Source organism: Heterodontus francisci, chromosome 14 (genome assembly GCF_036365525.1).
Source record: "Heterodontus francisci isolate sHetFra1 chromosome 14, sHetFra1.hap1, whole genome shotgun sequence".
NCBI lineage: Eukaryota > Metazoa > Chordata > Chondrichthyes > Heterodontiformes > Heterodontidae > Heterodontus > Heterodontus francisci.
In genome coordinates, this window is record NC_090384.1 from 67,512,606 (window position 1) to 67,540,420 (window position 27,815).

Here is a 27,815-nt window from a genome sequence, read left to right on the forward strand (position 1 = left end):
ATACTCTGGAATAAAACCATAATCTCACTTATTCAAACACCATAAATCAGTGAGACTGGTAACATATTATACCATATATAACACAACACAGGATATGTTGGACCTTATACAATAACACAGCCTATGCTGTCCCTTATATAACATAAAACAACATACCTCCAACTCACAGTGAGCAATGCCACAGGGGATCTGCTGGTAAACATTTTATTTATCAGTTATGCAATTAGAAAAAAATAAAATACATTTACGGAAATTGGGCGGGGCAGGGAGTGGGTGGAATTTATAATCTTGTGTCTCAAGCACTGGGAAGTATATACAGACTGTCTAAATTAATTTCCCTCTGCATGCTAAATAATCTGATGGAGGGCAGTCATTTTCAAAAGAAATATTTCATCTTCTCAGGCTGTAATAAAATAATTGTTTTAACCTCCAATTACTTAAATTATTCTAGATTGCAATATATTAATATTTATTCCTGTTCAAACATTCTTTTTCATCGAAGAGTATATTCTGATACTCAAGTATAATTTAGGAAAAAAAGATTTGAGTTTAAAGGTTCTAAACAGATACATCTTTGGGATTATAAAAGTTTTAAATAATCAGAGCTGTTTTATTATCATCTGGTATATTTGTTGTTTCAGAGGTGTTTAGTTAGGTACCTTATAAGAGGTTTGTTAAAAAGAATTAGGCATATAGTACAAAAAACAAAATGCAGTAGCACAAGTAGTTGGTTAATAGACAGGCAAGAAAGAGTTAGGCTTAATGTAAGTTCCTCGGATTGGTGGTGTACGCTAGGGGCCAATTTTTATTCCCGATTTGAATCTGAACTATCAACATTAAAATTCACTGATGACACAAATATAGGGGGCTTAGCATAGGTCTAGGGGGACTGCAAAAGTCCTCAGGAGGTCATACACAGGTTCGCAGAATGGTGACAGTGGGTGGAACATCCTCTGACAGCATTCGCTTGTTCCCATACATGTGCACACTGACATACTTTACCTTGGTCTGATACATCGTCACAAGTTAGTTTACATTCTTCTGCACCACTGACATGAAGAGACTTCAGCACTTTGATTCCATTATTTTGTAAATTATACATTGAGCTCTCAGTCAAAGAGGAAATGGATATGTAAAGAAACAGACCAAGAGGAGTCCACATTTTTGAGGAAAATCCAAACAAAATCCGTGTTTGGCCAGAAGTGCAGCATAAAGGAGTTATAGGTAGATTGATCCAAATCCGTTTGCCCTTTGCCAAATCTGAAAGCGAAAAAAAATATTAAAAATAGGTTACAGAATTTTTTTTAAAGTAAACTGTCATCAGGAGGCCTGACAATCCTTATGCGAATCTCAGGCTGTGGAGCCAAGTTCAAATCTCAGCATTGATGAATATTTGATTTTGGTTATTCCCAACAGGGAATGTTTTCCAGTTATCGCCTGGGCTGCTTTCAAATGAAGCGCCTCATAGCACCAACTTACTTTTGTCTTAGATGAGAGTTAAAGAATCCATTTTAACCAGAATATCACACCTGTTATCAAATGATAAAGAATGAAACGGACGGCTGGCCAAGGAAACACCTGTGCCCCTGATTGCGTGGCTCCATACACTGGGGTTCCAGTGTGTCAGTCACCGCACTTGCTTTCCATTTACTCTTCCAGAAACCATGCTGCCTTCATCTGCTGTTAAAAGCAGTAGAACACATGGATAGATGCTGCATTTGTACTACGGCTACCGAAACAGCAGGTAAAGTTTTCGGGGCTAAATTTCTTGAGAGTCCTCCCAATCGTCCACTATAACATCAGCAGAGGATCTGCAGAAACCCTTTAATCCTTAGACAACATGGGCAGCAGTGCTCCTTCTCACTGTGCAAGCTTTTACATTAATTTCAGGTAAGTTTAATAAGTGCCTCATAGGTTCTCTGAATCTTCTTGAGCATTTTAAAAACCCAGTTTGATACTGTATCAGTGTCAAACCCCACCTCCACAGTCTCACAAGCTTCTCTCCACTCGGGCCTTGAGTCTGGATTTATAATAGAATTTGTGTTGTTACTGTGAAGAGGAAACTGCTTGGCAGCCATGTTCAAGTTGTAGTGTAAATGTCCGCTGAGTGCAATTAGGTCTGAAAAATAGAAGTGAATTTATTTCGTGCAAAAAAAAGCTATCTCTGGAGTGGCGGGCCTCTTAGTTCACCATGTTCACAATATTTAAACAAGATAAATTGTTATGGACAGGTGAGAGATGATAGGGATGCTTTTTCTTTTTCACTTCTCAACTGACTGAATACAGTGTTTTTTTGAAAAAAGGGGGTGTTTTTTCTCACTCAAGTGCTTTAATTGTCAAGAACAGCCAAATGGCAGTTTTTTTTTTAAATTTAAAAAGATAAATGTTTATTATACAAAATTTTATTAAGTATTATTTCAAAGTTTGCAGAAGATACAAAACTCGGAAGCAATGTGAACTGTGAGGAGGATAGTGTACAACAGCAAAAGGACATAGACAAATTGGTAGAATGGGCAGACAAATGGCAGATAAAGTTTAATGCAGAGAAATGTGAAGTGATTCATTTTGGTAGGAAGAACATGGAGAGACAATATAAAATAAAAGGTATAATTCTAAAGGGGATGCAGGAGCACAGCTAGGTGTATATGTGCATAAGTCATTGAAGGTGGCAGGACAGATTGAGAACATGGTTAATAAAGCATACAGTATCCTGGGCTTTATTAATGGGGGCATAGAGTACAAGAACAAGGAAGTTATATTGAACTTGTATAAGACACTAGTTCGACTTGAGCTGGAGTACTGCATCCAGTTCTGGGCGCCGCACTTTAGGAAAGACGTGAAGGCATTGGAGAGAGAACAAAAAAGATTCACGAGAATGGTTCCAGGGATGAGGAACTTTAGTTATGAAGATAGATTGGAGAAGTTAGGACCGTTTTCCTTGAAGAGAAGGCTGAGAGGTGATTTGATACAGGTTTTCAAAATCACGAGGGGTCTGGATAGAGTGGATAGAGAGAAACTGTGCCCACTCGTGAAAGGATCGAGAACAAGAGGGCACAGATTTAAAGTATTGGGTAAGAGAAGCAAAAATGACTTGAGGAAAAACTTTTTCACGCAGTGAGTGGTTAAGGTCTGGAATAAGCTGCCTGAGTGTATGGTGGATGCAGGTTCAACCGAAGCATTCAGAAGGGAATTAGACTGTTATATGAAAAGGAAGAATGTGCAGGGTTATGGGGGAGAAGGCGGGGGAATGGAACTGAGTGAATTGCTCTTTTGGAGAGCTGGTATGGACACGATGGGCCGAATGGCCACTTCTGCACTGTAACAATTCTGATTCTGTGATCATCCGAAATATACGCAACACCCACTCTCACACTCCTACAGAGACACACATACACAAGAAAAGATAGAGATTATAAAGATAACGTGTTAGGTCTGATGATTTTAAAAGAGTCCTCTGTTAAACTTGCTTTTCCTCAGGGTGAAGACTTAAAACAGTTCAGGTCTGTAATATTTTCCCTTGTTCACTGAAGAAAGACTTGGGAATTTCAGAAAGATGGAAAATTATTGGAAATAATTCTGAGGAACAGGATAAATCTTCATTTAAAATGATACAGATTAATCAAAGATAGTCAGCATGAATTTGTTAAGGGAAGGTCTTGTCTAACTAACATGATTGAATTTTTTGAGGAGATAACAAGGAGAGTTGATGAGGGTATTGCATTTGATGTAGTCTACATGGATTTTAGCAAGGCTTTTGATAAGGTCCCACATGGCACACTAGTTACAAAAGTAAGAGCCAATGGGATCCAAGGCAAGTTGGATCCAAAACTGCCTCAAAGGCAGAAAGCAAATGGTAATTGTCGAAGGGTGTTTTTGTGACTGTAAGGCTGTTTCCAGTGACGTTCCGCAGGGCTTAGTACTAGATCCCTTGCCTTTTGTAGTTTATATCGATGATTTAGACTTGAATGTAGGGGATATAATTAAGAAGCTTGCAGATTATACAAAAATTGGCCTTGTGGCTGACAGTGAAGAAGAAAGCTGTAGACTGCAGAAATATATCAATGGACTTGTCAGGTGGGTGGAACAGTGGCAAATGGAGTTCAATCTAGAGAAGGGAGAGGGAATACATAATAAGTGGTAGGATACTGAGATGTACAGAGGAACAGAGGGACCTTGGAGTGCATGTCCACAGATCCCTGCAGGTGGCTGGACAGGTAGACAAGGTGCTTCATCAATCACCTTCCTTCATAAGGTCAGAAGTGGGGATGTTCACTGATGATTGCACAATGTTCAGCACCATTCACTACTCCTTAGATAATGAAGCAGCCCATGTCCAGATGCAGCAAGACCTGGACAACATCCAGGCTTGGGCTGATAAGTAGCAAGTAACATTCGTGCCACACAAGTGCCAGGCAATGACCAATCAAACAACAGAGAATCTAACCATCTCCCCTTAACGTTCAATGGCATTACCATCGCTGAATCCCCCACTATCAACAGCCTGGAGGTTACCATTGACCAGAAACTGAACTGGACCAGCCACATAAATACTGTGGCTACAAGAGCAGATCAGAGGCTGGGAGTTCTGCGGCAAGTAACTCACCTCCTGACTCCCCAGTGCTTGTCCACCATCTACAAGGCACAAGTCAGGAGTGTGATGGAATACTCTCCACTTGCCTGTCTCAAAATGCTGAGAATGAGGAGCCTTAGTGGAGGATGAGTCAGGCGCTACACTAATCCAATTCTTCTAGTATCCAGAACTCTTCTGGAAGTTAAAATGACCTTGAAATTGAGCTCTCTATGGACCATGCTGGTTGCTTTATGCGATATAACTGACTGCTTTATACAACATTTGGGCTGCATTTCTGTAAGACACATACTTGGCCAAAGATGACTCAAAGTTCTAAGATCTAAATTAAAGTGGCCTGAATTTGTCTTCTCTGGAATACATTTGCACAAATATAAATTTAATTTCTTTGTACATTAAATAAAAGAAATACTATGAATGTGTAGCAGAGCAAAACCCTTCATGCAATGGATTGTGTCACAGTGTACACCAATAATCTCAGACTAGTTTTGCCAGTCTTGGCAATGTTGTTGAACAGGAACATGGAGTGAAGCTTTAATACTTCCTTATAAAGTATGAAGTAAATAAAATTTAGTCAACCGGTGAGTCACCTCAAGCCTTTTGGCACACCTTCCAGCAGCTGGTTAAGAGGACAGAATATGCAGGAACCTGCCTATTCTAGCAGGGTAATAGCATACAACATAGGGGAAAGGATTGAGGAACAAGAACCAAGTTCAAAGCTGTAATAGAATTTCTGATCAGATTTATCTGGAGTTTGATACTGTTTTGAGCACTAAGTTATAGACTTTTTTAAGAAGACATACAGTGACTGCATGAGTCCAATCAACATACTTAAATTCAGTGCGGCAGAGTTCATCTTCAACACTTCCAACAGTATATGACGCAACAGTGCCCCCAGCAGGAAAGCACCAGTTCCCATCACAAACTTTACTAAACTCAGCTTCCCGTTTCTGTGCCACTTCAAATGATCTCACCATTTCTCACCTTTAAGCATTTGTCCACACAGAAAACAATTGTTTATTCTCCCTCTTATAAGTGGTGAATATTCTTCCAAAGCAAAATAATGCAAAATTCTGTGTTTGGCATAAATGATATGTCACACTGCTTGTCCAACATCCAGTCATGGACGAGCAGAAATTTCCTTTAATTAAACACCGGGAAGACCGAGGCTATTATCTTCAGCCCCTGCCATAAACTCTGTTCTCTAACCATTAACTCCAGCGCTCTCGCTGACCAGTGTCTGAGGCTGATCTAGACCATTTGCAACCTTGACATCCTATTTGACCCTGAGCAGAATTTCCGACCAGATATGGGCGGCACAGTAGCGCAGTGGTTAGCACCGCAGCCTCACAGCTCCAGCGACCCGGGTTCAATTCTGGGTGCTGCCTGTGTGGAGTTTGCAAGTTCTCCCTGTGTCTGCGTGGGTTTCCTCCGGGTGCTCCGGTTTCCTCCCACATGCCAAAGACTTGCAGGTTGATAGGTTAATTGGCCATTATAAATTGCCCCTAGTGTAGGTAGGTGGTAGGGAAATATAGGGACAGGTGGGGATGTGGGAGGAATATGGAATTAGTGTAGGATTAGTATAAATAGGTGGCTGATGGTCGGCACAGACTCGGTGGGCCGAAGGGCCTGTTTCAGTGCTGTATAACTAAATATCTTCTCATCACCAAGACTGCCTACTTCCATCTTTGGAACTATGGCCTTCTTCACCCAGACCTCAGCTTCTCTCCAGCTGAAGTATTCATCTATTCCGTTGCTACTTGGCTTGGCTATTCCAATTCTCTTCTGCTGGCCTCTCATCTTCCATGAACTTGAGCTCATCCAAAACGTTGCTTCCAGTATGCTAACTCATACCAAGTCCCATTCTCCCATAACCCATGTATTCATTGACCTAAGGTCTGGAATGCACTCCCTAAACCTCTCAGCCTCTCTCCTCCTTTTAGATGCTCCTTAAAACCTACCTTTTTAACTAAGCCTTTGTTCACCTGTCCAAATATCTCATGTGGCTCAGTGTTTGATAATGCTTCTTTGACGCACCTTGGCGTATTTTACTACGTTAAAGATGCTATATAAATTAAAGTTGTTGTTGATGATGGAAGGAAAATACTGAACAAACCAATGTGATAAAAACCATCACAACAGGTTTCACTTCATTTGTCATCAGCATCGTCCATCATTATAATTAACTGGGAAAGCAGCTGCTAGGGATAGCACAGCATTTGTCAGGGGAGTTTGGTGTCATCAGGATATCATTAGCAGCCTAACATAGATAAAATGCTACTGTCAATTTATGCCTTAGTTACATGATATGATTAAAACTTTAGAGTCTAGTTATCATATAAGAAATAATATTCTTCATGATTTCACCTCCTCCACATCCTCATCATGGCTGGTGGCTCTATATGCACAGCTTCAGCTGGTGAACTGCAAGTCCAACATATGATCTATACCAGAACGGTCACCATGGCATGAAATAAGAGCCATTGTTAACCAAATTAGCGCTGCCTTCCTGCAAGGGAAAAACAGCCATTTCTTTGAAGCAGTCTACTGAGACAAGCTGATTGAAGACTGACATAACCTCTTAAACGAGGTAGTACACAGGGTTTGAGTTTCAAGCAACCACAAAACTCAAGATCACTACTTTATAGATCAAACATTATAAAGTGCATTTATACAATTTATTGGATCAGAATGGTGGTAAGAGATACTTCCGGACTCATAGACAGTAGCACTATAGTTCAAACTGGAAATGTTAATCTGCAGACATTATCTCATTGCTCTGGAGGCAATATCTTTGGTCTGGATACAGTATTGTGGTTATGTTACTGAACTAGTAATCCAGAGAACATGAATTCAAATTCCACCATGGCAGTTTGAGAATTTTTATTCTGTTTTAAAAATCTGGAAATAAAAAGTTGGTTTCTGTAAAAGTGACCATGAAGCTGTCATATTGTCAACCACTAATTTCCTTTAAAGAAAGACAGACTTGCATTTATATAGCACCTTTCATGACCACCAGACATCCCAAAGCCCTTTCCAGCCAATTAAGTACTTTTTGAATTGTAGCTGCTGTTGTAATGTAGGAAACACAGCAGAAAATTTGCACACAGCAAACTCCCACAAACAGCAGTGTGATAATGACCAGATAATCTGTTTGTGTGATGTTGATTGAGGAATTAATATTGGCCTGGACATCAAGGAGAACTCTCTTTTTCTTCTTAGAATAATGTCATGGTATCTCTTATGCCACGTAGAGGGCAGACGAGGCCTCGGTTTAACATCTCATCTGACGGCAGTCTGACTGTGCAGCACTCCCTCAGTACTGCACTGGAGTGTCAACCTTGATTTTTGTGCTCAGGTCATGGAGTGGGACTTGAACCCACAACCTTCTCATTGCCGAAAGTGTAACCAACTAAGCTATGCTGACACGGCTGGGGAAGGAAACCTACCCGGGTCTTGCCCATATGTGACTGTGGGTGACTATTAACTGCCCTCTGAAGTGGCCTTGCAAGCCACTGTGTTTCAGGAATGCAGCCCTAGGTCAACTAGGGATAGGCAATATATGCCAACCTCATCAATGATGCCCCATCCAAATAATGAATTTTAACAAAAAATTATGATAGATAGGAAGCCAAGCAGCAACTATTTCTTGGTTAGTTAAACTCAATAGTTTTTGGATACCAAAGTGTGTACAACAGGCCTGCATTCAGATACATCCAGAAAGAACATAATCAAATGAATGAAAGAGAAATAGAGAAAAATAGACAATTAGTACAGAACCAAAAGGAAATCAAAACCCTGAGCACCGCACCCTATTTAGATTTTAATCAACCCATAACTAATCTTGGCAGCAAATTTATCCTGACATCTTCCAAGCAGCTCACATGGCCAAGCCATCTCAGGTGCCGCTGGCTTAGTAGGGTGTATATGCTGGGGATGTTGGCCGCCTCGAGGACTCCTGTGTTGGAGATACGGTCCTGCCACCTGATTATTAATAATTATTAATAAAATACTTATTAGTTGTTTATCAGAATATGTGAGAGAGCATTTCGGAGGGATACACAGTTTTGCAAGGATAGGTGCATTATCCCATGTAAAGAACACTGCATCAGTCTAGTGCTAAGGGGAGTTGTGCGCATCTGGCTTTACTTTTAATATCACATTCTCATTGTTTTGAGTACATACATCCTGAAGTCAAATATAGGCTAAGTGCTCATAAACAGATTTTAAGGTGAATTTAAAAAAAATTCTTTCATAGGATGTGGGCATCACTGGAAAGGCCCGCATTTGTTGTCCATCCCCAACTGCCCTTGACAACTGAGTGGCTTGCCAGGCTATTTCAGAGGGCTGTTAAGAGACAACCACATTGCTGTGGGTCTGGAGTCACATGTAGGTCAGACTAGGTAAGGATGGCAGATTTGCTTCCCTAAAAGACATTAGTGAATGAGATGGGTTTTTACAACAATCAATGATAGTTTCATGGCCCCATTACTGAGACTAGCTTTCAATTCCAGATTTTTTTTTAAAAAACAGAGTCCTGGCTCAAAAAAGGGCAGGACTAGTTAGTAAATATTCTTTGATACAACGTGTTAAGGAAAGATAGAGAAGGAAAGAAAAGAGGAGGGGTGGCAGTATTGATTAGGGAGAATATTAAAGTGCTGAGGAGACAGGATATCCTACAAGGATCAAGGACAGAATCTAATTGATTAAAGCTTAGAAACTAAGGTATCACTGCACTACTGGGTATATTATTCTACAGGCTGCCAACGAGTGCAAAATTGATGAACAAATTTGCAAGGAAATTACAGAGAGGTGCAAAAACTGTGGAGTAGTTAAAATGGGGGACTTTAATTATTCTAGTATAGACTGGTATAGTAACAGTATAAAGGACAGAGAGGGGGGAAGAGTTTCTGAAGTGTGTTCAGGAGAAGTCACTAGATCAGTATGTTTCCAACCCAACGAGGAAGGGGGCATTACTGGATCTGGTTCTGGGGAATGAGGTGGATCAAGTGGATCAATTGACAGTAGTGGAACATAAAGGGTCAATGATTATAGTAAATAAGGTTTAGGTTACCTATGAAAAAGAACAAGGAGTAATCCAGAGTAAAAATAATTAATTCAGGGACGGCTAGTTTCCATGGGGTGAGAACGGATCTGGCCCACAAAAACTGGAATCAAAGAAAGGCAGGCAAAACTGTAATTGAACAATATGCTGTCTTTAAAGAAGAGATGGTTCAGGTACAGTTGAGGGATATTTCTACGAAAGGGAGAGGTAGGGCAAACAAAGCTAGAACTTCCTGCATGACGAAAGAGATAGAGGGCTGAATTTTTGTTTGGCTGAGGAGGCAGGATAGAAGGCAGCACAGGTCACAATTTCGGATCCCGAGTGGCAAGCTGGTTTTCTGATGCGGTCCAGCCTCCCAGCAATTTTGGAACAGCCAGGGGAACCTGCGTACCAATAACTTGCCTGAACATGGCAGTTGATAAATTCAACATGTAAATGAGTCACTTAACAGCTCGTTTAAGGGCAGGAAGTGATTTTGGTCTGGAGGCATGGGGACCATGAAGAGCTGTCCCTGAGTAGTAGGCGGCATCGCAGTGGGGCACCAGTTGTGGAAATGGGTCCATTTAATACTCAATGTATAAAAGGGGGCAGGCACAAAGAACTGCTCATAGAGTGGCACACAGTGGCCACTGAGTGTGCAAAAGTCACATAGAGTTAGGTCTGGAGACAATGGACTGACTGGGGGACGGAGTGACACTACAGAGGTTGGTGGGGCACAGTAGGGGGAGACCTGCCAATGCTGATAGTGCTTCTGGAGGCAAGGAAGGCCATCCAAGGATATGGGGATGAGCTACTCAAAGTTGGAAATGAGCCGTGATGAGGAGCACCCACTCCCACAGCAAATACAGCCCATTGTTCCTGAGGCACACAGAAGCGAGGGGCAAGGAGAGAACAAAGGTGATACACTCCACACAGGGTATACTGACAACAAATGAGCTTCTTGAATCTCAGAGTATCAGTGTCACGAAAAGATGCGCCGATAAAAGCAAATGGTGGCAGAATTGTGTCACCTGATGGAGGGCCACATCACTCCTTGCTGGTCATGTCGGCACACCTTGAAAGAGGTGGCTGCAGAGATAATGGATGTGTTGGTGGTCATCTTCCAAAATTCTACAGATTCTGGAGCAGTTCCTGAGGATTAGAAGGTAGCAAATGTAATCCCACTATTTAAAAAAGGACAATGGGAGAAAACAGGGAACCATAGACCTGTTAGCCTGACATTGGTAATAGGGAAATTGCTAGAATCTATTATAAAAGATGTGATAACTTGACACTTAGAAACAATGGTAGGATTGGGCAGAGTCAACATGGATTTAGAGTCAGAGAGTTTTACAGCACAGAAACAGACCCTTCAGCCCAACACGCCTTCGCCGACCATCAAGCACCCGTCCAAAATTAATCCCACTTCCCCGCACTTGGCCCATAGCCTTGTATGCTATGGCGTTTCAAGTGCTCATCTAAATACTTCTTAAATGTTGTGAGGGTTCCTGCCTCTACCACCTCTTCAAAAAGTGTGTTCCAGATTCCAATCACCCTCTGGGTGAAAACATTTTTCCTCAACTCCCCTCTAAACCTCTTGCCCCTACCTTAAGTCTATGCCCCCTGGTTATTGACCTCTCCGCTAAGGGAAAAAGTTTCTTCCTATCTATCCTATCAATGCCCCTCATAATTTTATATACCTCAATCAGGTCCCCCCTCAGCCTTCTCCGCTCCAAGGAAAACAACCCCAGCCTTTCCTGTCTCTCTTCATAACTGAAATGCTCCAGCCCAGGCAACATCCTTACACACTCTTGTCCATCCTTCCCCCACTTCTTCATTTGTGTGCCTTAAAACCATCAAGCATTAGAATCTCACAAGTCGGGGCCCAATCATTAACCGTTTTAATTACACTGAGTCATTTTAACTGATCACAACCATAATAAAGGCCACCCAAGTAAGCCAGAAAGTGAAACTACTGACGCAGCACCCACCGCTACTGGCTGCGAACGAGGTGGAGACAGGCTGCTCGTGTGTATGGATGCGGCTGAGATGCCATGGCAGTTGCCTTTGTCGTCACAGTGCCAGTGTAGAGACAGGCATGGCCGTAGGGCCTTCCTGCATTGATGGGGGTACATCAGTTGAAGGGACCAAGGGGGCGACAGATGATGACGGTGCTCCGTGAGGGGTGGCCCCCTCCACCTCCTTGCTACCTACCTCAGCCCTTTCAGAGGGTGCTTGGACATCAGAGGGAACCACCAGTGGGGGCGCAGCTGGCATCCACTCCGTTCATCTTTGTGTCATCAGTGCCACTGACGGGTCAATGCTACAGAACGTGGCATGCATTTTGTGCTTGCCTGTGCGCTCCTCCTGCATCCACTCAGCGTGTTGGCCACTCTCTCAATGGATGAGCTCATGCATTCATATTCCTGAGCCATAGCAGAGAACATGTCACAGATGGACTCCTCCATTCTCTGTCCAACTTCCTGACAATATCCTGGCAATATAAAAGGCCTCCTTCTCCATGGATGGTAGAACTGCTAGATGGGGCACTCCACCACCTGAATAAGCCCTTTCCCTGGAGTTGTGAGCTCATTTTTCCTGCAAGATCAAGATCATGTTGCCCTCCTTCATCACTTCCAGCAGGTCAGAGACACAAGTTTTCCTCAAAAGTTTTGCTTTCAAAATTCAACATTTTCATTCAAAAAGAAATCAGTGCGGAGGCCTGTCTACCAGCTGTCCAATTTGAGACACTTTCTTTTCTTTCTCTCGTCCCCTTCTGCCCAAACCCCCATCTCCTACACAATGGGCTGAATTTTTGGGCCCCGTCAGGGGCAGAAACAGAGGCGGATGGGGCCCGAAAATACCAGCGCCAGCCAGTGTGTCGGTTTCCCAATGCCAAGGGGGGGGGGGGGGGGGGGGGATCCCCGATTAAGGCCCGTTAAGGTGCTTGAAGAGCTCATTAAGAGCTCGTTAATGGGGGGGCAGTTGAGATTTTCATGGGGGCACACAGGCTACACACACTGTCTGGTGTGGACCAGGTGAAGGGAAGTGGGTACAGAGTGGGGAGCCAATCATGGTCACCCTAGGGAATTACTTTGGAGCCATATAAGTTTAAATGATGCTGAGGGGGCTAGGCCACTGGGAGACAAATGCCTTGGGCACAGCACAGGTGGTAGAGAGAGGGGGCAGTCAGTGCTCAGGCAGTGAAGGGGGTCATCGCCCTCCTGGCATCGTGGGGGCAGAAGAGCAGGGGGCAAGGCCGCCCAAGGACAACTGGGCAACCAGCTGAGCACAAAAAAGACAGCAGCTGGCAATGGGGGCATGAGTCTCAGATTCTGGGCCTAGTGGTGGTGAGAAGCAGCACCCTCTGCTGGAAGGACAGAGCCCCAGCATCAGGAGGGCAGAGGAGAAGGATGAGGGGTAGGAAGGACATGAAAGCCAGACCCTCTGCAATAGGATCAACTGCTGAGGGAGGAGCTACCTGGAGATGTCCGAGACCCATTGCCGCAGGAGACTGCAACTCTCGCCGACATCTGTGCCCTTGTCGCCGAAGACGTTGCACTTCACAAAGCTGCTCGCCATGCCCTGACAGCAGCTGTCAAAGTCACTGTGGTCTTTAACTTCTTCACTTCTGGCTCCTTTAAAGGATCACCTGAGGACCTTGGTGCATCCCACAAATGGCAGCACACCACTGCATCTCGCAGGTCACCGATGCCCTATTTCTGAGAGCTGGACAATACATTAATTTCACGACAGATGAGGCCTCGCAGGGGCAGAGAGAAGTGGGTTTTGCTGCCATCGCCGCAACCACAAGAGCTTCCTCCATGTGTACGCTCGCTTTCCTGGCAGCTGCCATATCTCCTTCATCCTCCGGGAGTCCAGGCTGCCGCAGATCTTCACTCCACCCCACAAAATCCATGGAAGAATCCTAGGCGACAAGGGATATCCCTTGAAGAGATGGCTACTTCCCCCTCTACGAAAACCTGAGACTGAGGCAAAGAGAGGATCAATTCACTAGGACAACCATTGAGCAGGCCATCGTGCTTCTCAAGATGCTTTTCCAGTGCTTGGACCGGTTGGATGGCATGGTGCTCTCCAATACACTGCTGCAAAGGTCTTGCTCATTGTGGTGGTCTGTTGCGCCCTCCAGAGAGGTGTGGGACTTGAGGATGGTGATGCTCTGGAATGAGGTAGCTCGTAGGAAGAGGAGGTGGGAGGAGGAGGAAGGAGAAGCAGAGTGGGAGGATGCAGAACACCGCAGTGCCCCAGCTGCAAGGAATGGCCTGGCATGGTGCAAAGGTCTCGCCCAGATGCCATGAATCATTTGATTTAGGAATGTTTCAAGTGAGTCCCTCTGACCCAGGATGAAGGGCATGGTATGAAAGTCAGTCTGAAGTACTTATGCTGGCACATTCATTCAAGACGCAGGCGGAAATATATAAACCTTTACTGGCAAATAAAGGACACACATCTGCCCAGAGCCTTTGCTCTCACTATGTAGGAAACCTTGATCTCCTTCACCACTTCACACCACTTTTCTTGTCATATCAACAATAAAAGACGTTCCAGATGTGTGGCTTGAAGTGTCACTGTTTATACAGTGATATGAAAGGGAAACAGTACACAGAGACAGTAAGAAGACACCACAGAGACTCCTCAGTGCTCCGTGCAATGTGGTAGCCTTTGCACCTGGTCATTCCCATGCACTGCTCCCCTTGTGGTCTCGGAGGAGGTGGAGGCAGCCTGCCTACTTGTCTTGGCTTGTGGCTGAGATGTATGTGGCAGTTGTCCTCATCGTGGATGTGCCCATGAGGGCATCTCCGGAGGCTGCTGCACCTGCATCATTACTGGGGTAGCCTCCATCACCTGGCCCTGCTGCACAGAGGCTCCCACTGTCAGAGGAGCAAAGGAGGCCGAGGATGATAAAGGTGCCTCATAAAAGGTGGCATTCTCATCCTCCTCCATGAGATCCTCAGCCCTTGGTGTGTGCATCTGATGGCTGGAGGAGGACACAAACTGGGGCGCAACTGGCATCCACTCCATCTCTGTGCCACTGACCTCTCCAGGCTACACAGTATGACAAACACCCTGTGAACATCAGTGCACATTTCCTGCATGCAGTCCAAGTGCGGACGTTTAAAGCCCTGAGCCATTGTGGCAGAGCTGGATGGACTCTTCCATCCTCTGCCCAAGACTCTGCACTGTGTCAGGGAACTCTGACATGTGGGAACACATTTGCTGCTGCTGTTCTAAGTAGAGCCTTCTTTCTTGTGATTGATGAAGCCCTACATCTGTACCCAGCTGAGCAGGGATGTGTCCTCCCTCCTCCCAAAGGAACTGCCCACAGCTGCCTCTGGCTGTTACACTTCCTCCTGCACACCAGTGCCGTGCTCCTCACCCAGTATCACACTATATAAATGTGCGCCAGGATCCACCAAGATGAGAGTATCTGCGTTGGTGGACGGTGCACTTGTAAGGTAGGACAGAGTTTCCACGGTGCCATGATGTTTTTCTGGGGCAGTTGAGGGACAGGATGAGTGGGTCATTGGGTGGACATCTGCACCTGTGTGAGATACAAGAAGAGATCATGAAAGCTAGCCTAGGACAGCAGAAACTATCCAATGCAACTCAAGTGCTTGGCATGCTATTGGATGGGGTGACATGCACTGCACCCCCTTAATGATTACCTTGCCTTCTGTAATCACTATTTTCAACATGAGCTCCTATTTTAAGGTCGACTTCCTCCTTGTCCGCCATCCTGGCTATCTCCATCGCTCGGTCTTCCACTGGTGTGATCCTCTGGAAGTATGCCACCCCTCACCTGTTTGCACCATTTCCTGGCATGATGTGCCTGTTTCTCCTGCTTCTCTTGGGGATAAGGCACTGCTGACCTCTGTGGCCAATTGCATCTGCCCCTCTCCATTAGGAGCTGCATGTTTCAGTGGTGACAGGTCCTCAGCAGCACTATTGCTCTGAGGCATTCTGAGGGGTGAGTAAGCACCTGTTTACACACCTTAACCATGTACAGGAGCAGCATGCACCCTGAGGCTCCTCAGGGTGAATATCCAGAGGCCTGTCTACAGAAATAGCATTGCTGTAAGGTAACAATCTGCACTGCTTTAAAATAATCAATACATTTTACTGAATCTTAGCAATATTAGTTCACTCTGTGTTTTACTAAATATAGTCCAGCAAGGCATGCTCATTGTGGAACTGCTATTGGAGTGGGGTTTTATTAGTCCTCCAACCATTTTTGCAGATCTTCTAACAGTTATCTCACTAGCATAAGTTATTTTTTTTTCTGCCCTCCTTACTCTAAACATTCTTGACTATTCTCAGAGTTGAGTATTAACTCCCTTCAGCCTCAAGAGTATCTTCACTGGATCTGAAATTGAACTAGGTTTCAGTAACAAGTTCAGAATAATGAACAAGTTTCATTAACTGCTGGATTTATCCTACGTCTCTGCAGGAATCAGGGGGCTGAAATTAGTCTACACCAGCAGCGTATCAAATTGGCAGCTGATTTTTCACTGTGCCAGTTTTTAGTTTCCACTGACTACGAAAATATTGCCATTGAATTTCAAACCAAGTAAAAGTGACGTTGAGACCAAGAAACAAGTCTCCAAAATAAGTTTGGCTTATCATTCTGGAACTTCAGTAGGAAGATGATTAGGCCTGGTGAAAATTGACTGCCTATTGCTATGAGCTCGTTTTGCTCTGCTGATGTAGACCAATTTCATCCTGCTTGTGTTTTCTGAGAAGCAGCAGAATACCGCACCACTAGAACTAATTTTATGCTTCAACTGCCAAATTAATAATGAACAAGTGAATATACAACAGTAATATGTATCAAGTGAGAAAGGTGTCTCGGGGTCTTTTACTATCTTCACGTGGTCTTATTGTAACAGGGTTTAATTTTAAACACACTGCGTTTTGAGCTCCCTCTTTGTGAATCCTCGTTCACAGCTTTCCAATTTGAAGGCAAAGAAATGAGCATAAACAGGCTTTCTTTGGTTTAAAGGAGAAAAGTGAAATTTATGAAACCTTACACTCTAATACGGTTAATGCCTACGGATATATGACATACCCACGCTAGCATGCACACGCAGATAGTGACAGTAAAGAGAGAAAAATATAAGGTTTGAGGCAGTCTCTGAAGGGGGTTTGTGGTTACTGTTTCTGTGGTTCGAGCTCGCTGTAGAGTCTTTGATTGTAGGCAGCTCTTACTTTTTGTTGGAGCCCAGTATTCTTCTTAAACCTTGTTCAATGTAGGAGATTTTTCTCTCTTTGAGGTTCTTGTGTCCTCAATGGTTTCCGAAGCTGGTGTGAGATGAGAGCAGACAGGAGAGATGTTCTCAAAACAGGAGTCAGGAGCTTTCTGATTTCAAACACTGCTTTCTCCAATTTAAAATTCTCAGTTCAAACCTTTGCAACAGCCAGTTAGTCATGTGACTAAAACTGGTCTGACCACTTCTTCAGTGTATTGGGGAAGCAATGACTGGGACCTCATTGTTCCAACGCTGTCTGTTACTATGCAAATGTCTTTCCAGTCAGGGGCTTGCAATTTTAAGTCTTAATGTTCATGTGGCGAACTAATGTGTGCCTCAGTCCTGGCAGGTGGGGGGCTTGCCTGACAAGAGCACACATATCAAATTAATAATTTTATCAACTTTTATGCAAAGTTATTGTTTTCTTATATTTTTACCAACCATAGAGGCTAGCTAGATTGACTGGTCTTGTAAATTTCAGTCTGACTCTGAGTTAATGCAAATTAAATTCCCCAAAGCAGTTGCCCGTTTTTGCGGATTTCATCAAGAGTCAGGAACTTCCAATCATTCACATAGTTGAATGCGGGTCGCAGCGCGTGGGGCGGTAAAACACTGCAGGGAGAGGCCCGCCTCGACCCGCGACATCGAGAAGGGCCCGCCGCATACTACTGGCAGCGGTGGGACCTTGGTGCAGCCTCCCTGTCGCATGGCGGTGGCAACACAATCAAAATTTGGTAATGATTACTTACCTTTGCTGATTATGTAGCCCGCTGTCACGTGCCGTCCCGTTCGCCATTTGAAAAGCCGGCGGGTCTTCAGAGGCAGAAGTTGTCTCCAGCGAAGATAAATTGCGTTATTCAGGGATCTCACTCTGCATTACGGAAAGGAGGAGGGAGGGAGTGGGGATACACAGAGGTCTAAATCTGCATTCTGGATTCTGGAAGGGAGGAGGGAGGGGGGGATATTCAGGGGTCTAACTGCATTCTGAAAGTGGGGTGAGATACACAGGGGTTTAACTCGGCATTCTGAAAAGGAGGGGGTTTGGGATTACTTTAGGGAAAGCTGTGCTGTCATGAAGGGAGGTACTGTGTGCCATCCATCCGTTAACAGTGTATGCTCTGTGTTTGTGAGGGGGCAATGGCACACTAGGCACTCTGTGTGTGGGGAGGGTGCCAGAAAGGGCAGGAGCATTAAGGTTTTATGAATGGTTGGACAATCGATTCAGCTGGTAGGATCTTGATGTGGTCATGCTGTGCCACTCTGAATGTTGACCAAGATGGGCAATGCCATGGCACGCCACATAGTTGATCCAGGAAAGCAGCTGATGTACCCGTCAACACCAATCCCTGCCCTATTAGGGACCTTCAAATACATGCAGGGTTCAACTTTATTTATCACATGGAAATAGGTATGGCTCATCCTACATTGTGTGATCCTCTGCACGTGAGGATCCGTATGCACGGGAGGCAATATCAACAGGCAGGTGCGATCCACGTAGAGGCCCCCGGTCATGAGTAGCTGTCCCCAAGGGGAGCTCACATTACACTTGCCGTGCATCTACAGGCCCCACATGACATGCCATCGGATGTCAAGAGCACCAGTGTCAGAGGAGATTGCGCATATAGAGAGGGTGGTGACACGTCTCTGTGCCCTGCTGAAGAATGACCTGCAGCTCCTGGGCTCCGGTGGACATCCCATGCCTTTGTTCCTCATACTGGCAGCGCTTCTCAAGCCTGACACCTCTGCAGCCTTTTAGGGGCCCAACAGAGACCTTTGTGGGGTCACTAGTCAGCAGTGCACTGCTGCATCAGGGAGGTCACCAATGCCCGACACCGGAGGGCCAGTGAGGATGTCCGCTTCAGGACAGACTCTCACAGCCAGGCCCAGAGGGCCATTGGTTCCGGCACCATTGCCGGAGAACCACAGGTTATAATGTTCATAGACTACACTCATGTGGCCATCAGGCCTCCCGCCAGGTTACCACCTGCAGACATCACCATTAAAGGAGCCGTCTCAATCTAGGTGAAGCTGGTATGTGAACACCGCAGATGCTTGTAATGAATGTGCGACCGCTTCTCAGGCAGCTGCCATGACACCTGGGTCTTGCGCCAGTCCCGGCTGCCACCGCTGTTCACTGAACTGGCTCAGATGGAGGGGTGGCTTCTTGGAGATAAGGGCTATCCTTTGCAGACATGGCTCCCGACACCAGTGAGAGACTCCACCACTGCTGCAGAGGAGAGATACAACACCAGCCACTGAGCTACATGAGCCACAATTGAGCATGAGATTGGCATGCTGAAAGAGCACCTCCAATGCCTGCACCGATAGGGTGATGCCCTGTACTATGGGCCGAAAAGGCCAGCTCCTTTCTTTGCTGCTCTGCACAACTATGCACCCAATAGGGGCCAGGCCTGGCATGATGAGGAGAGACGTCAACAGGATTCCTTCTAGGATTATGAGGACGCTGAGGACCTATAACATGAAAGATGCATGGGAGGGCCGATGGCGCCCAGGCTCTGCACGCAGGGCTAGCAGTGAGCTAGGGATGTATGGAAGTGGCTTATCAGGCAAAGGCTGTCTACTCCATGGGAACCGACATGAGCTCTGCAAGCCACACATCAACCTCGCTCACCTGCTATGCACCAGTCCATATCTGCAGCATCCCCGTGTAAACCATTAGAGGCAGCAGCTAACTGAGTCAATGTGAATGTCCCGGCATCCTTGGAGAGGCTCATGAGTAAGAGTGGCATGGCAATGATGTTATTGCATATATTGGTTCTCCTGAAGGGCCAATAGTGTAAAGGGATGTGACATTGGCGCTACATGCTGGCACACATCATTCGCACAGAGAAAAGGACACACATGTTGGTGAGGAACATTTAGTGAAAGACGAATTTACATTGCTGTGACATCCGTGCATTCCCATTTGTGTCAGTGTGTTCTCTGTAAACCTCTGTAATACCTTCTATGGTCTATTTAAGTCTCACGTCCTGGAATGTGCAAAATTAAGATTATTCACCCAAGTGCGGCACGCCTACAAGACGGAATGTTACACTTTAGTGGGAGAAAGGGATCGCAACTTGACAGGACACTGGGATACAGCAGGATAAGTATGTGGCAGCGAAGCGGAAAGTGCTGGGGTAACTCAGCAGGTCAGGCAGCATTTGTGGAGAGAGAAGCAGAGTTAACTTTCAGGTCTGTGAACTTGGACAAGTTAACTCTGCTTTTCTCTCCACAGATTCTGCCTGACCTGCTGTATTTCTGCAGGACTTTCTGCTTTGCTGCCAGATTGACAACAGCCCCACTCTTCAGCAGTCAGGTAAGTATTCTGTGACAGCTGTCAGGAAGCAGGTGCTGGGGCGCTTAAAATAGGGCCCCAGCACCTGCCGCACAACTGTCAAAAACTCTCTCACTGCGCCGAATGTCCCACCTCTCCCCACGTAATATTGGGGAGGGCAGCTTGGCACCGTGACTCTAATGAGCCCCGGCAATTAATATCACGGGGGGCTCGGCGGCGGCCAGCAAATGCCGGCGCGTCGCCAAGCTCAAAGGGCGACACCGCAAATGGTGGCGCCCCAATAAAATTCAGCCCAGTATATTTTTGTTTTAATTGTGGAGCTTGTACTACTCATATTGTTTATGTACAAGGGAATAAAGTAATGTGATAGATTCCAATGTTATTTAGAATGCAATAGCATGCATGTCTATGTACACATGATAAAGCTCAATAGACAGTAAATTTCCAAGTATCCATTCATTATCAAGCACTTATCAATGATTTAATTTACTTCAAGATCAACATTCTTACCTAGATTTTATTGAGTTTCTATTTACTTTTTTTTTTAAAAACAGGTTTGGCATTTTCACACTTTGGCTTTCCTACTGTTGCATTTGAAAATTAGTCACTTAAATGCCAATCTGGAACACTAACCCTTGGCTCTGTAATGGGATGTGGAGAAACCAGCAATACAAGGGTTTGAATACAAATTGTGACTGGTCTCTTGCAAAACACTTCCACATCACATAAAAAATGAGATTCACTATCGAGGTATTTCAGTACATCAGCTGGTGACTGATGTGCAAGCAAAGAAAGGGAGGGGCTATATTAGGGTACCAGTGAGTAAGTCACCTATTTTCCATTAGCCTATATACTTTTCAGTGAATGAGGGATGGTCAACCCTGCATTTGAACTTACCTACAGAAAGGACAGAATTCCAGGTTACAGTGCTATTGGAGAGAACCCACAGACAATAGAATCAAGATCTGAAGCTGCAACACTGATAGTCTGCGCAGACCTTTTGGATCAGTACAGAATAGTAATATGGAGCTGCTGGTCATAAAGACAGATTTCTGACAAGCAATAAGCAATTCTTTTGGTGCCACTCTTGGTGTGAACTAATGAAAGACTGACAGCTCATCTCTAGGATTGCAAAATGGAGTAGGCCATCCTCACATTGTTAGTCCATACAGCTTTGTACGGAGTCCAGAAAAAAAACACACAAGATAGGTTTTGGGTTTTCCTGGCAGCCTACCAAAAAGATAATGTGGAGTATCACTGATTATATTTAGTCCCTCACTAATTGTAACTAATTCAATACAGGAAAGGTTCATTTTAGTCATTTCAAAATATACTCACAGATTTACTTTAGCCTAGACGACTGTAGGAATTTTTCATCCGGCTTATGCTTTAAACAAGAGAAAAAAAAAAGTCAGTTGATCTCACAAACAGAAATGTTCATAAATACTGCATTACTCATCAACCTTGGTGACATTGGAGGGGTCATAGAACTGCAGGTTAGTGATGCAGCTACTAAAGAAGATGCTTACCATCCAGAGATAGTGCATTGCCTAACTAGGTTCCTAGAATTGCACAAAGTTGCTCTTATATTCTGTTAAGTGCAAATCAAACTAATTTTTAAAAGCTTGCATGTCTAATTTTTGAAGCTTATAAATGCAATTCTTATGTGACAATAAATCCTATTTATAACTGAGTATTAAGAGGTATTAAAATCTGTGTAATTTTGATTGACCACCCCTGAAACACTGAAGACATATAACACTGCTGCCTCAGATGAGATCAACTAGATCAGCATAGTCCAGGAATCCATCTCGCAACCTTCTGTATAGGTCAGGTGGTGCACTTTCCCAGTAAGGCATCAGGCTAGTTACAGATTCAATTTTAACCTTTGGATTTTTTTCTAATCTGCTAGTAAACTTAACAGTAATATCAGCCCTTTATAAAACATTATATTTTTGGATTAAAACTTACATTTCTTCAAGAATGGAAACAGTTGGCCACTCCTGATCACTATTCAGTGACCCTTGCTGGAAATGTCTATGTGGAAATGTCTGCAATTCTCCCATGTACAACTAAGCCTCTAATGGTCAAGGCTCACACGTAGGGCTGAATTTTCAGCCCCCGTTGGGGCCGTGATCACAGACAGGTGGGAGCTAAAAATAGACCCACCGGCCGGCATGCCTGTTTCCCAGCTTCATCCCACCTCTGGGCCATTTTTGCGGAGGGGGCATTGGGTGGGGCGGCAGGGCTAACCGCCCGCACATGGCGGGTAGCTGGCCCAGCTCGCTGAGCCACTTAAGGCCAATTAAAGGACGCCGACTGGGACTTTCCAGTTGGCCTCCAGGTTCCTGCAGGCAGTGGAGGCCAGTTTAGTTACCTGGAGGTGGCCACCCAGCAGCAGGCCGAGAGGCCAGCACTCGAGGCAGGCCCAGAGGCCCTCCTTGTCTGCCTGGGTGCTGGAGCCTGTCATAGACCACCCTGTAGAGGGATCCCCACCATGCCCATACACAGTGGTGCAGCCATTTTTTAAATTTAGATTTGGAAAAGTTGGAGAGAGGGCACCTCCATCTTGAAGCGCCCTCTCTCTCACTTACCTTCCATCACAGTTGCTGCTCTTTTCAAGCTGGAAGGCCTCTGATTGGTCTTCCAGTTTTGAGAGTCCAGCCACCATCCTTAATTGAATGGCAAATTTGTCTTTAGGCCAATTAAGGATGGCACCACCATGAAAATAACAATGAGTGACTGTTTTCCCCAGGGGCGGGTTTGGCACCCGGAAAAACAGCCCCGACCTCCGTTTTCCACCCTTGGAAAGAAAATCCTGCCCATAATTTTTACAATGTACCAAAGGATGCTTGGCACCCATGGAATTGTAGCCCAGCAAGGAATCAACACTTTCAGAGAGGGGAGGGGGAGAGGATGAATAGGTGCAAAAAGGAGAGAAAAAAAACTTTAAAATGAAGACTAAAATTTCACGTCATGGCGCACTGCAGCTTTCATGGAATCATACACCACAGAAAGAGGCCATTCAGCCCATCATAAATGTGCTCGTATTTATGTAGCTTTAATTCTATATAATATGCCTAATACTGCTAGCACATTACAATACGGGTATATCTTAAATATATTACAAAAACACCAATCTTTCTTTAAATAAACTGTGGATACCCAATTTTTGGGATACATAACATGTAAAACAATCAACACTTGCCAGGTCTAAGCACAAGAGAAATCAATTGAAGTAGAACATGCTCTATTGTTCCCATAGCTTGGGATCGAAAGCCTAGGTATTTTTCCACAGCCTTAAGGTCTTTCCTAGTTTTCCCAAAGTAGTTTAGGCTTTTACCAAACATAAAAAATACCCAGTTAATGAACAAATTCTGCTGAATGGCACAGGGCTCAAATGCACAAATAGTAGTATTCCTTTGAACTGTTGAGTGCAATTTGTTTTCAGGTACCATAGACATCAGAATAACTGTATGGCATTGTGCACATTCAGCTCTGGGCTTCTTATTGGGCTAGTTGAAAGAAAGATCTGAATAGATTCCATTCTTTATATCCAAATTGGAATGCTAGATTGGAGATGAAATGACTACATCTCTAGAGGAAGAGCAAATTAGAAGCAGCCAACATAAGATTTCAGAAGGGAAAATCATGCTTCACATTTCCTTTCCCATTTATCATCTACATGCTGGCCTCCACGTGTATGTTGATGGCCTCCAGCTCTACCTCACCACCACCTCTCCTGACCCCTCCATTGTCTATGATTTGTCACGCTGCTTGCCCAACATCCAGTTTTAAATGAACAGAAATTTTCCCCAATGAAACATCAGGAAGATCATAGCTATAGTTTTCAGCCCCCGCCACAAAATCTGCTTCCCCCTCACTCATTCCATCCTTCTCCCCGGCCACTGTCTGTGACTGAAGCAGGTGGTTCGCAATCTCGGCATCCTACTGGACTCTGAGCTGGGCTCCCAAACACATAGCTACTCCATTAACAAGACTATCTACTTCCACTCCATAATATTGCAAATCTCTGCCTTTGCCTCAGCCCATCTGTTGCTGTAACTGTCATCCATGCCTGCTACATCTATTCTCGACTATTCCAATGATTGCTTGGCTGGTAACCTATCTGACACCCTCCATAAACTAGAGCTCTTCCAAAACTGCTGTCCGTATCCTAACTTGCACCAAGCCCTCTTCTCTCATCACCTCTGTGCTCACTGACCAACATTGGCTTCCAGTTCGCCAACTTCAAATTTTAAAATTCTCACCCTTGCATTCAAATCTCTCCCTAGCCTCATCCCTCCCTATTTCTGTAACTTTTTTGAGTCTGTAAGAATTCTGCAGTCCTCTAATTCATGCCTCTTGTGAATTCCCGATTTCCATCACTCCACCACTGGCAGCCATGCCTTCAGGTGTCGAGGTCCCAAGCTCTGGAACTGCCTCTTTAAACTTTTCTGCCTCTCTACCTTTCCTACCTTAACATGCTCCCTAAATTTTGCCTCTTTCACCAAGCTTTAGGTCACCTGTCCCAATATCTCCTTATGTAGCTCAGTGTCAAATTATGTCTGATAAGGCTCCTGTGAAGCACCTTGGGACATTTTACTACATTAAAGGTGCTATAAAAATGCAACTTGTTGTTAATGCTAGGCAGCATAGCAGCATTAAAACACAATTCTCTGCCACACTTGAGGTTAATTCTTATTGGGAAAGTTGCGACTTAAGTACACTGCGAACCTGGTGCAGGTAGGTGGAGTATTCTGCCTCCCTTCAGGCTATAATAACAGCCAGCAGCATCAATTGTTTAAGTTGCTGCACACATATACACGTGGGACTATCCTGATGGGCAGGATGTTGCTCTACGCTTAAAATCATCAACATTGTTGAGTTCTTGATATCAACCATATTGTTGTATTGAAAAGCGATGCAGAAGCCAGGGACTTCCCCTCCTCCAAAAAACAAACAGAAGGAACAGTTAATGTGGGTTACTCTCACTTAACCTTTAGCTGAACCTCGGATTGGAAAACTCAGAGCACACCTCCTGATTACTCTCAGCTGTAAATGGTGCACACCCCAGGGAATGGTGAAAAAATAGAATCAATTAAGAAAAGCAGAACACTTTTAGAATAGAGTGATGACATACAATTCAAAATTTTTACTCGTTAAGAAAAGCACGTGTTAATATCTTGTCCTGGCCATGATTCATTTCAAAACTATAAGAAAAATGCATCACACAGACAAAATTATGAGATTTATTCTGGCTACACAAAATATGTACACTATTTTAAAAAGAATATTGTATTGTTGATACACACCTGTGCTTATATTCAGTGAGTCACTGAACATTTACAGATAGTGGAAAGCAGCAAAAGGCATTCCACTCTTGTGAATAATCTCTTTTTAACCCAAGTAATCAAGTGATAAATTTTCATTAAAAGCTTTACCTAAAAGCAAAAGCATTTTAAGTCCCATGGCTTACTTTCTTCTGAGGATATTTGTATGAACACTGGGAACAAAAAGAATCAATTCAGTTTATGTAAAAATCAGTCAAAATCAACAGAGACTCCTGATAACCATACAAATGGCCACAGGCAAAGAACATTATTCCATTCTTTCTGCAACCTCTACAGTATATGCTATAACCACAGAAAGGAACCAATCATTGCATTCAGTTTTTTGGCACAATTATACATCTAAGTCTGAATACATTAAAAGCATTTAGCCATTTGAGATGGGATAAAAAGAATAAAGGCTCACACCAATGCCAGTTTTAAATGCAATATAGACTTATTTTTTGCAATGAATTTGCACATTTTTAAACACAACTTTGCGTTGTGCACTGAATTCTGTGCAAAGCATATTATATATCTATATACATATATTATAACTTATATGGTAGGATAGTTGCAGAAATTTGCAACAGCTGGTTGTACTAACACAGGTCAAAGTCCTTATTTTATGCTTCAGTTATTTGCAATTGTGTGAATGATGGGTTTTTTTAAAGTTCAATTTATTTGAACCATTTCCTCCAAGCTTGCTAAGTTGCACAAAAAGACAAAATGTAATAAAACTTTTCAGCTTCATATAAATAATAGTTATGTTATTTATATTTGATATAAAAATTGTCTTTGCGAGCAACCTAGCAGCTCAGGTTACTGACTGCCAGCCTGCCTCCAGCCAGATGGTCTCAAGCTCCCGAAGCCTGCCTGTCACTTCAAAGCCAATTAAGGAGATGTTTCCAGCTCTCAGTTGGTACAATTTGGGGACATAGGAGCCTTTCAATCAGTGAAAATAGAAATTTATCTGGTCAGGTTCATCTTCATTAGCTGACCAGAAAGCAGCATCGACAGTCATTCAAGAAAATTTCACAGTCTACTTAAGAGTTTCCTATCTGTACGACTCCTAGGGAAACAGCTGCCGAAATAGTAGGGGAAGGGGTTTCTGGGCAAAGGAGAGAAGTGGAAAACAGGGAGGAGAGCCAGGGAAAGAATAAATTGGAAGATACAGCAGGCTTGCCTTTTGAAAAACAATTGTCAAATAGAAGATAACTGCAAACAGACAGAATTTTAAAATTTAGATCCTCTATGGCAAAGGATTTCTTATTAGTTTTGCTGCACATGCCCAACAGTATGTGCTAACATTACAGAAACAAGCCCAATGCTACACAGGTATTATATCACATAAAATATATGAACAGTACCTATAGGACATACAGTAAAGCTTAAAGTTCCATCTCAATTAATATTAATTAAGGGTAGGGTAGCATAATGCTTAGGTTACTGGACTAGTAATCCAGGGGTCTGGACTAATGATCTCGAAACATGTGTTGAAATCCCACAACAGCTGAAGAATTTAAATTTAATTAATTAAATAAAATCTGGAATGAAAAGTTAGTATCAGTAATGGTGACCATGAAACTATCGGATTGTTGTAAAAAACCCATCTAGTTCACGAACGTCCTTTAGCCAAGGAAATCTACCATCCTTATGTGGTCTAGCCTATATGTGACTCCAGATCCCAGCAATGTGGTAAACTCTTAACTGCCCTATGAAATGATCTAGCAAGCCACACAGTTATATTCAAGGAGGTAGCGCACCATCACCTTCTGAAGGGCAATTAAGGCTGGGCCATAAAGGCTAGTCCTGCCAGCGACACCCACATCCCATGAACAACTAAAAATGAAAGAAATGTTTATATGGAACCACAATTATTAAGTATTTGATACAGTAGCCTAAATAAAATGATGGAAGATTATTTTTTGTGCATCTGACCATCATTTGTTTGGTTGAAGAATTTAAATTACATCCAAAGTGCATTTTTTGGCACAAATAGGCTGTACTGGAAACAAATGCTGGTGGTTGAATTCATCATTCATATGGAGAGCAAGGAAGACACAATCCTGTTGACTTTATAAAGCATCACATCTGGACCAGAATATTGATGAATGAGGCAAGTTAACCTTGCCCAAGTAAACTGGGAATCTCTGCCTTATGCTGTTTCGCAGCAATCAATATAAATAAATAAATAAATCACCTTTCTATAAGTAAATACCAGAATTTTTCATTAGATGGATGTTTCAGAGACCCTAAAGTAACAGTTCATCACAGTATGGAGCAG

The 27,815-nt window shown here is 43.8% G+C and overlaps 1 protein-coding gene across 2 annotated transcripts in view; it reads right to left on the bottom strand.

Annotated features, from left to right (window-relative positions):
• LOC137377097 (uncharacterized protein C11orf24-like) overlaps nt 1-27,815 on the bottom strand; it is a 79,594-nt gene that overhangs the window by 5,787 nt on the left and 45,992 nt on the right. For both annotated transcript variants that reach the window (XM_068046393.1, XM_068046394.1), the window contains exons 2-3: nt 21,537-21,585; nt 1,003-1,260 (exon numbers count right to left, since the gene is read on the bottom strand). In XM_068046393.1, the coding sequence (XP_067902494.1) occupies nt 1,003-1,162 (160 nt within the window). In that variant the 5' untranslated portion in view covers nt 1,163-1,260; nt 21,537-21,585. The remainder of the gene's footprint in view (nt 1-1,002; nt 1,261-21,536; nt 21,586-27,815) is intronic.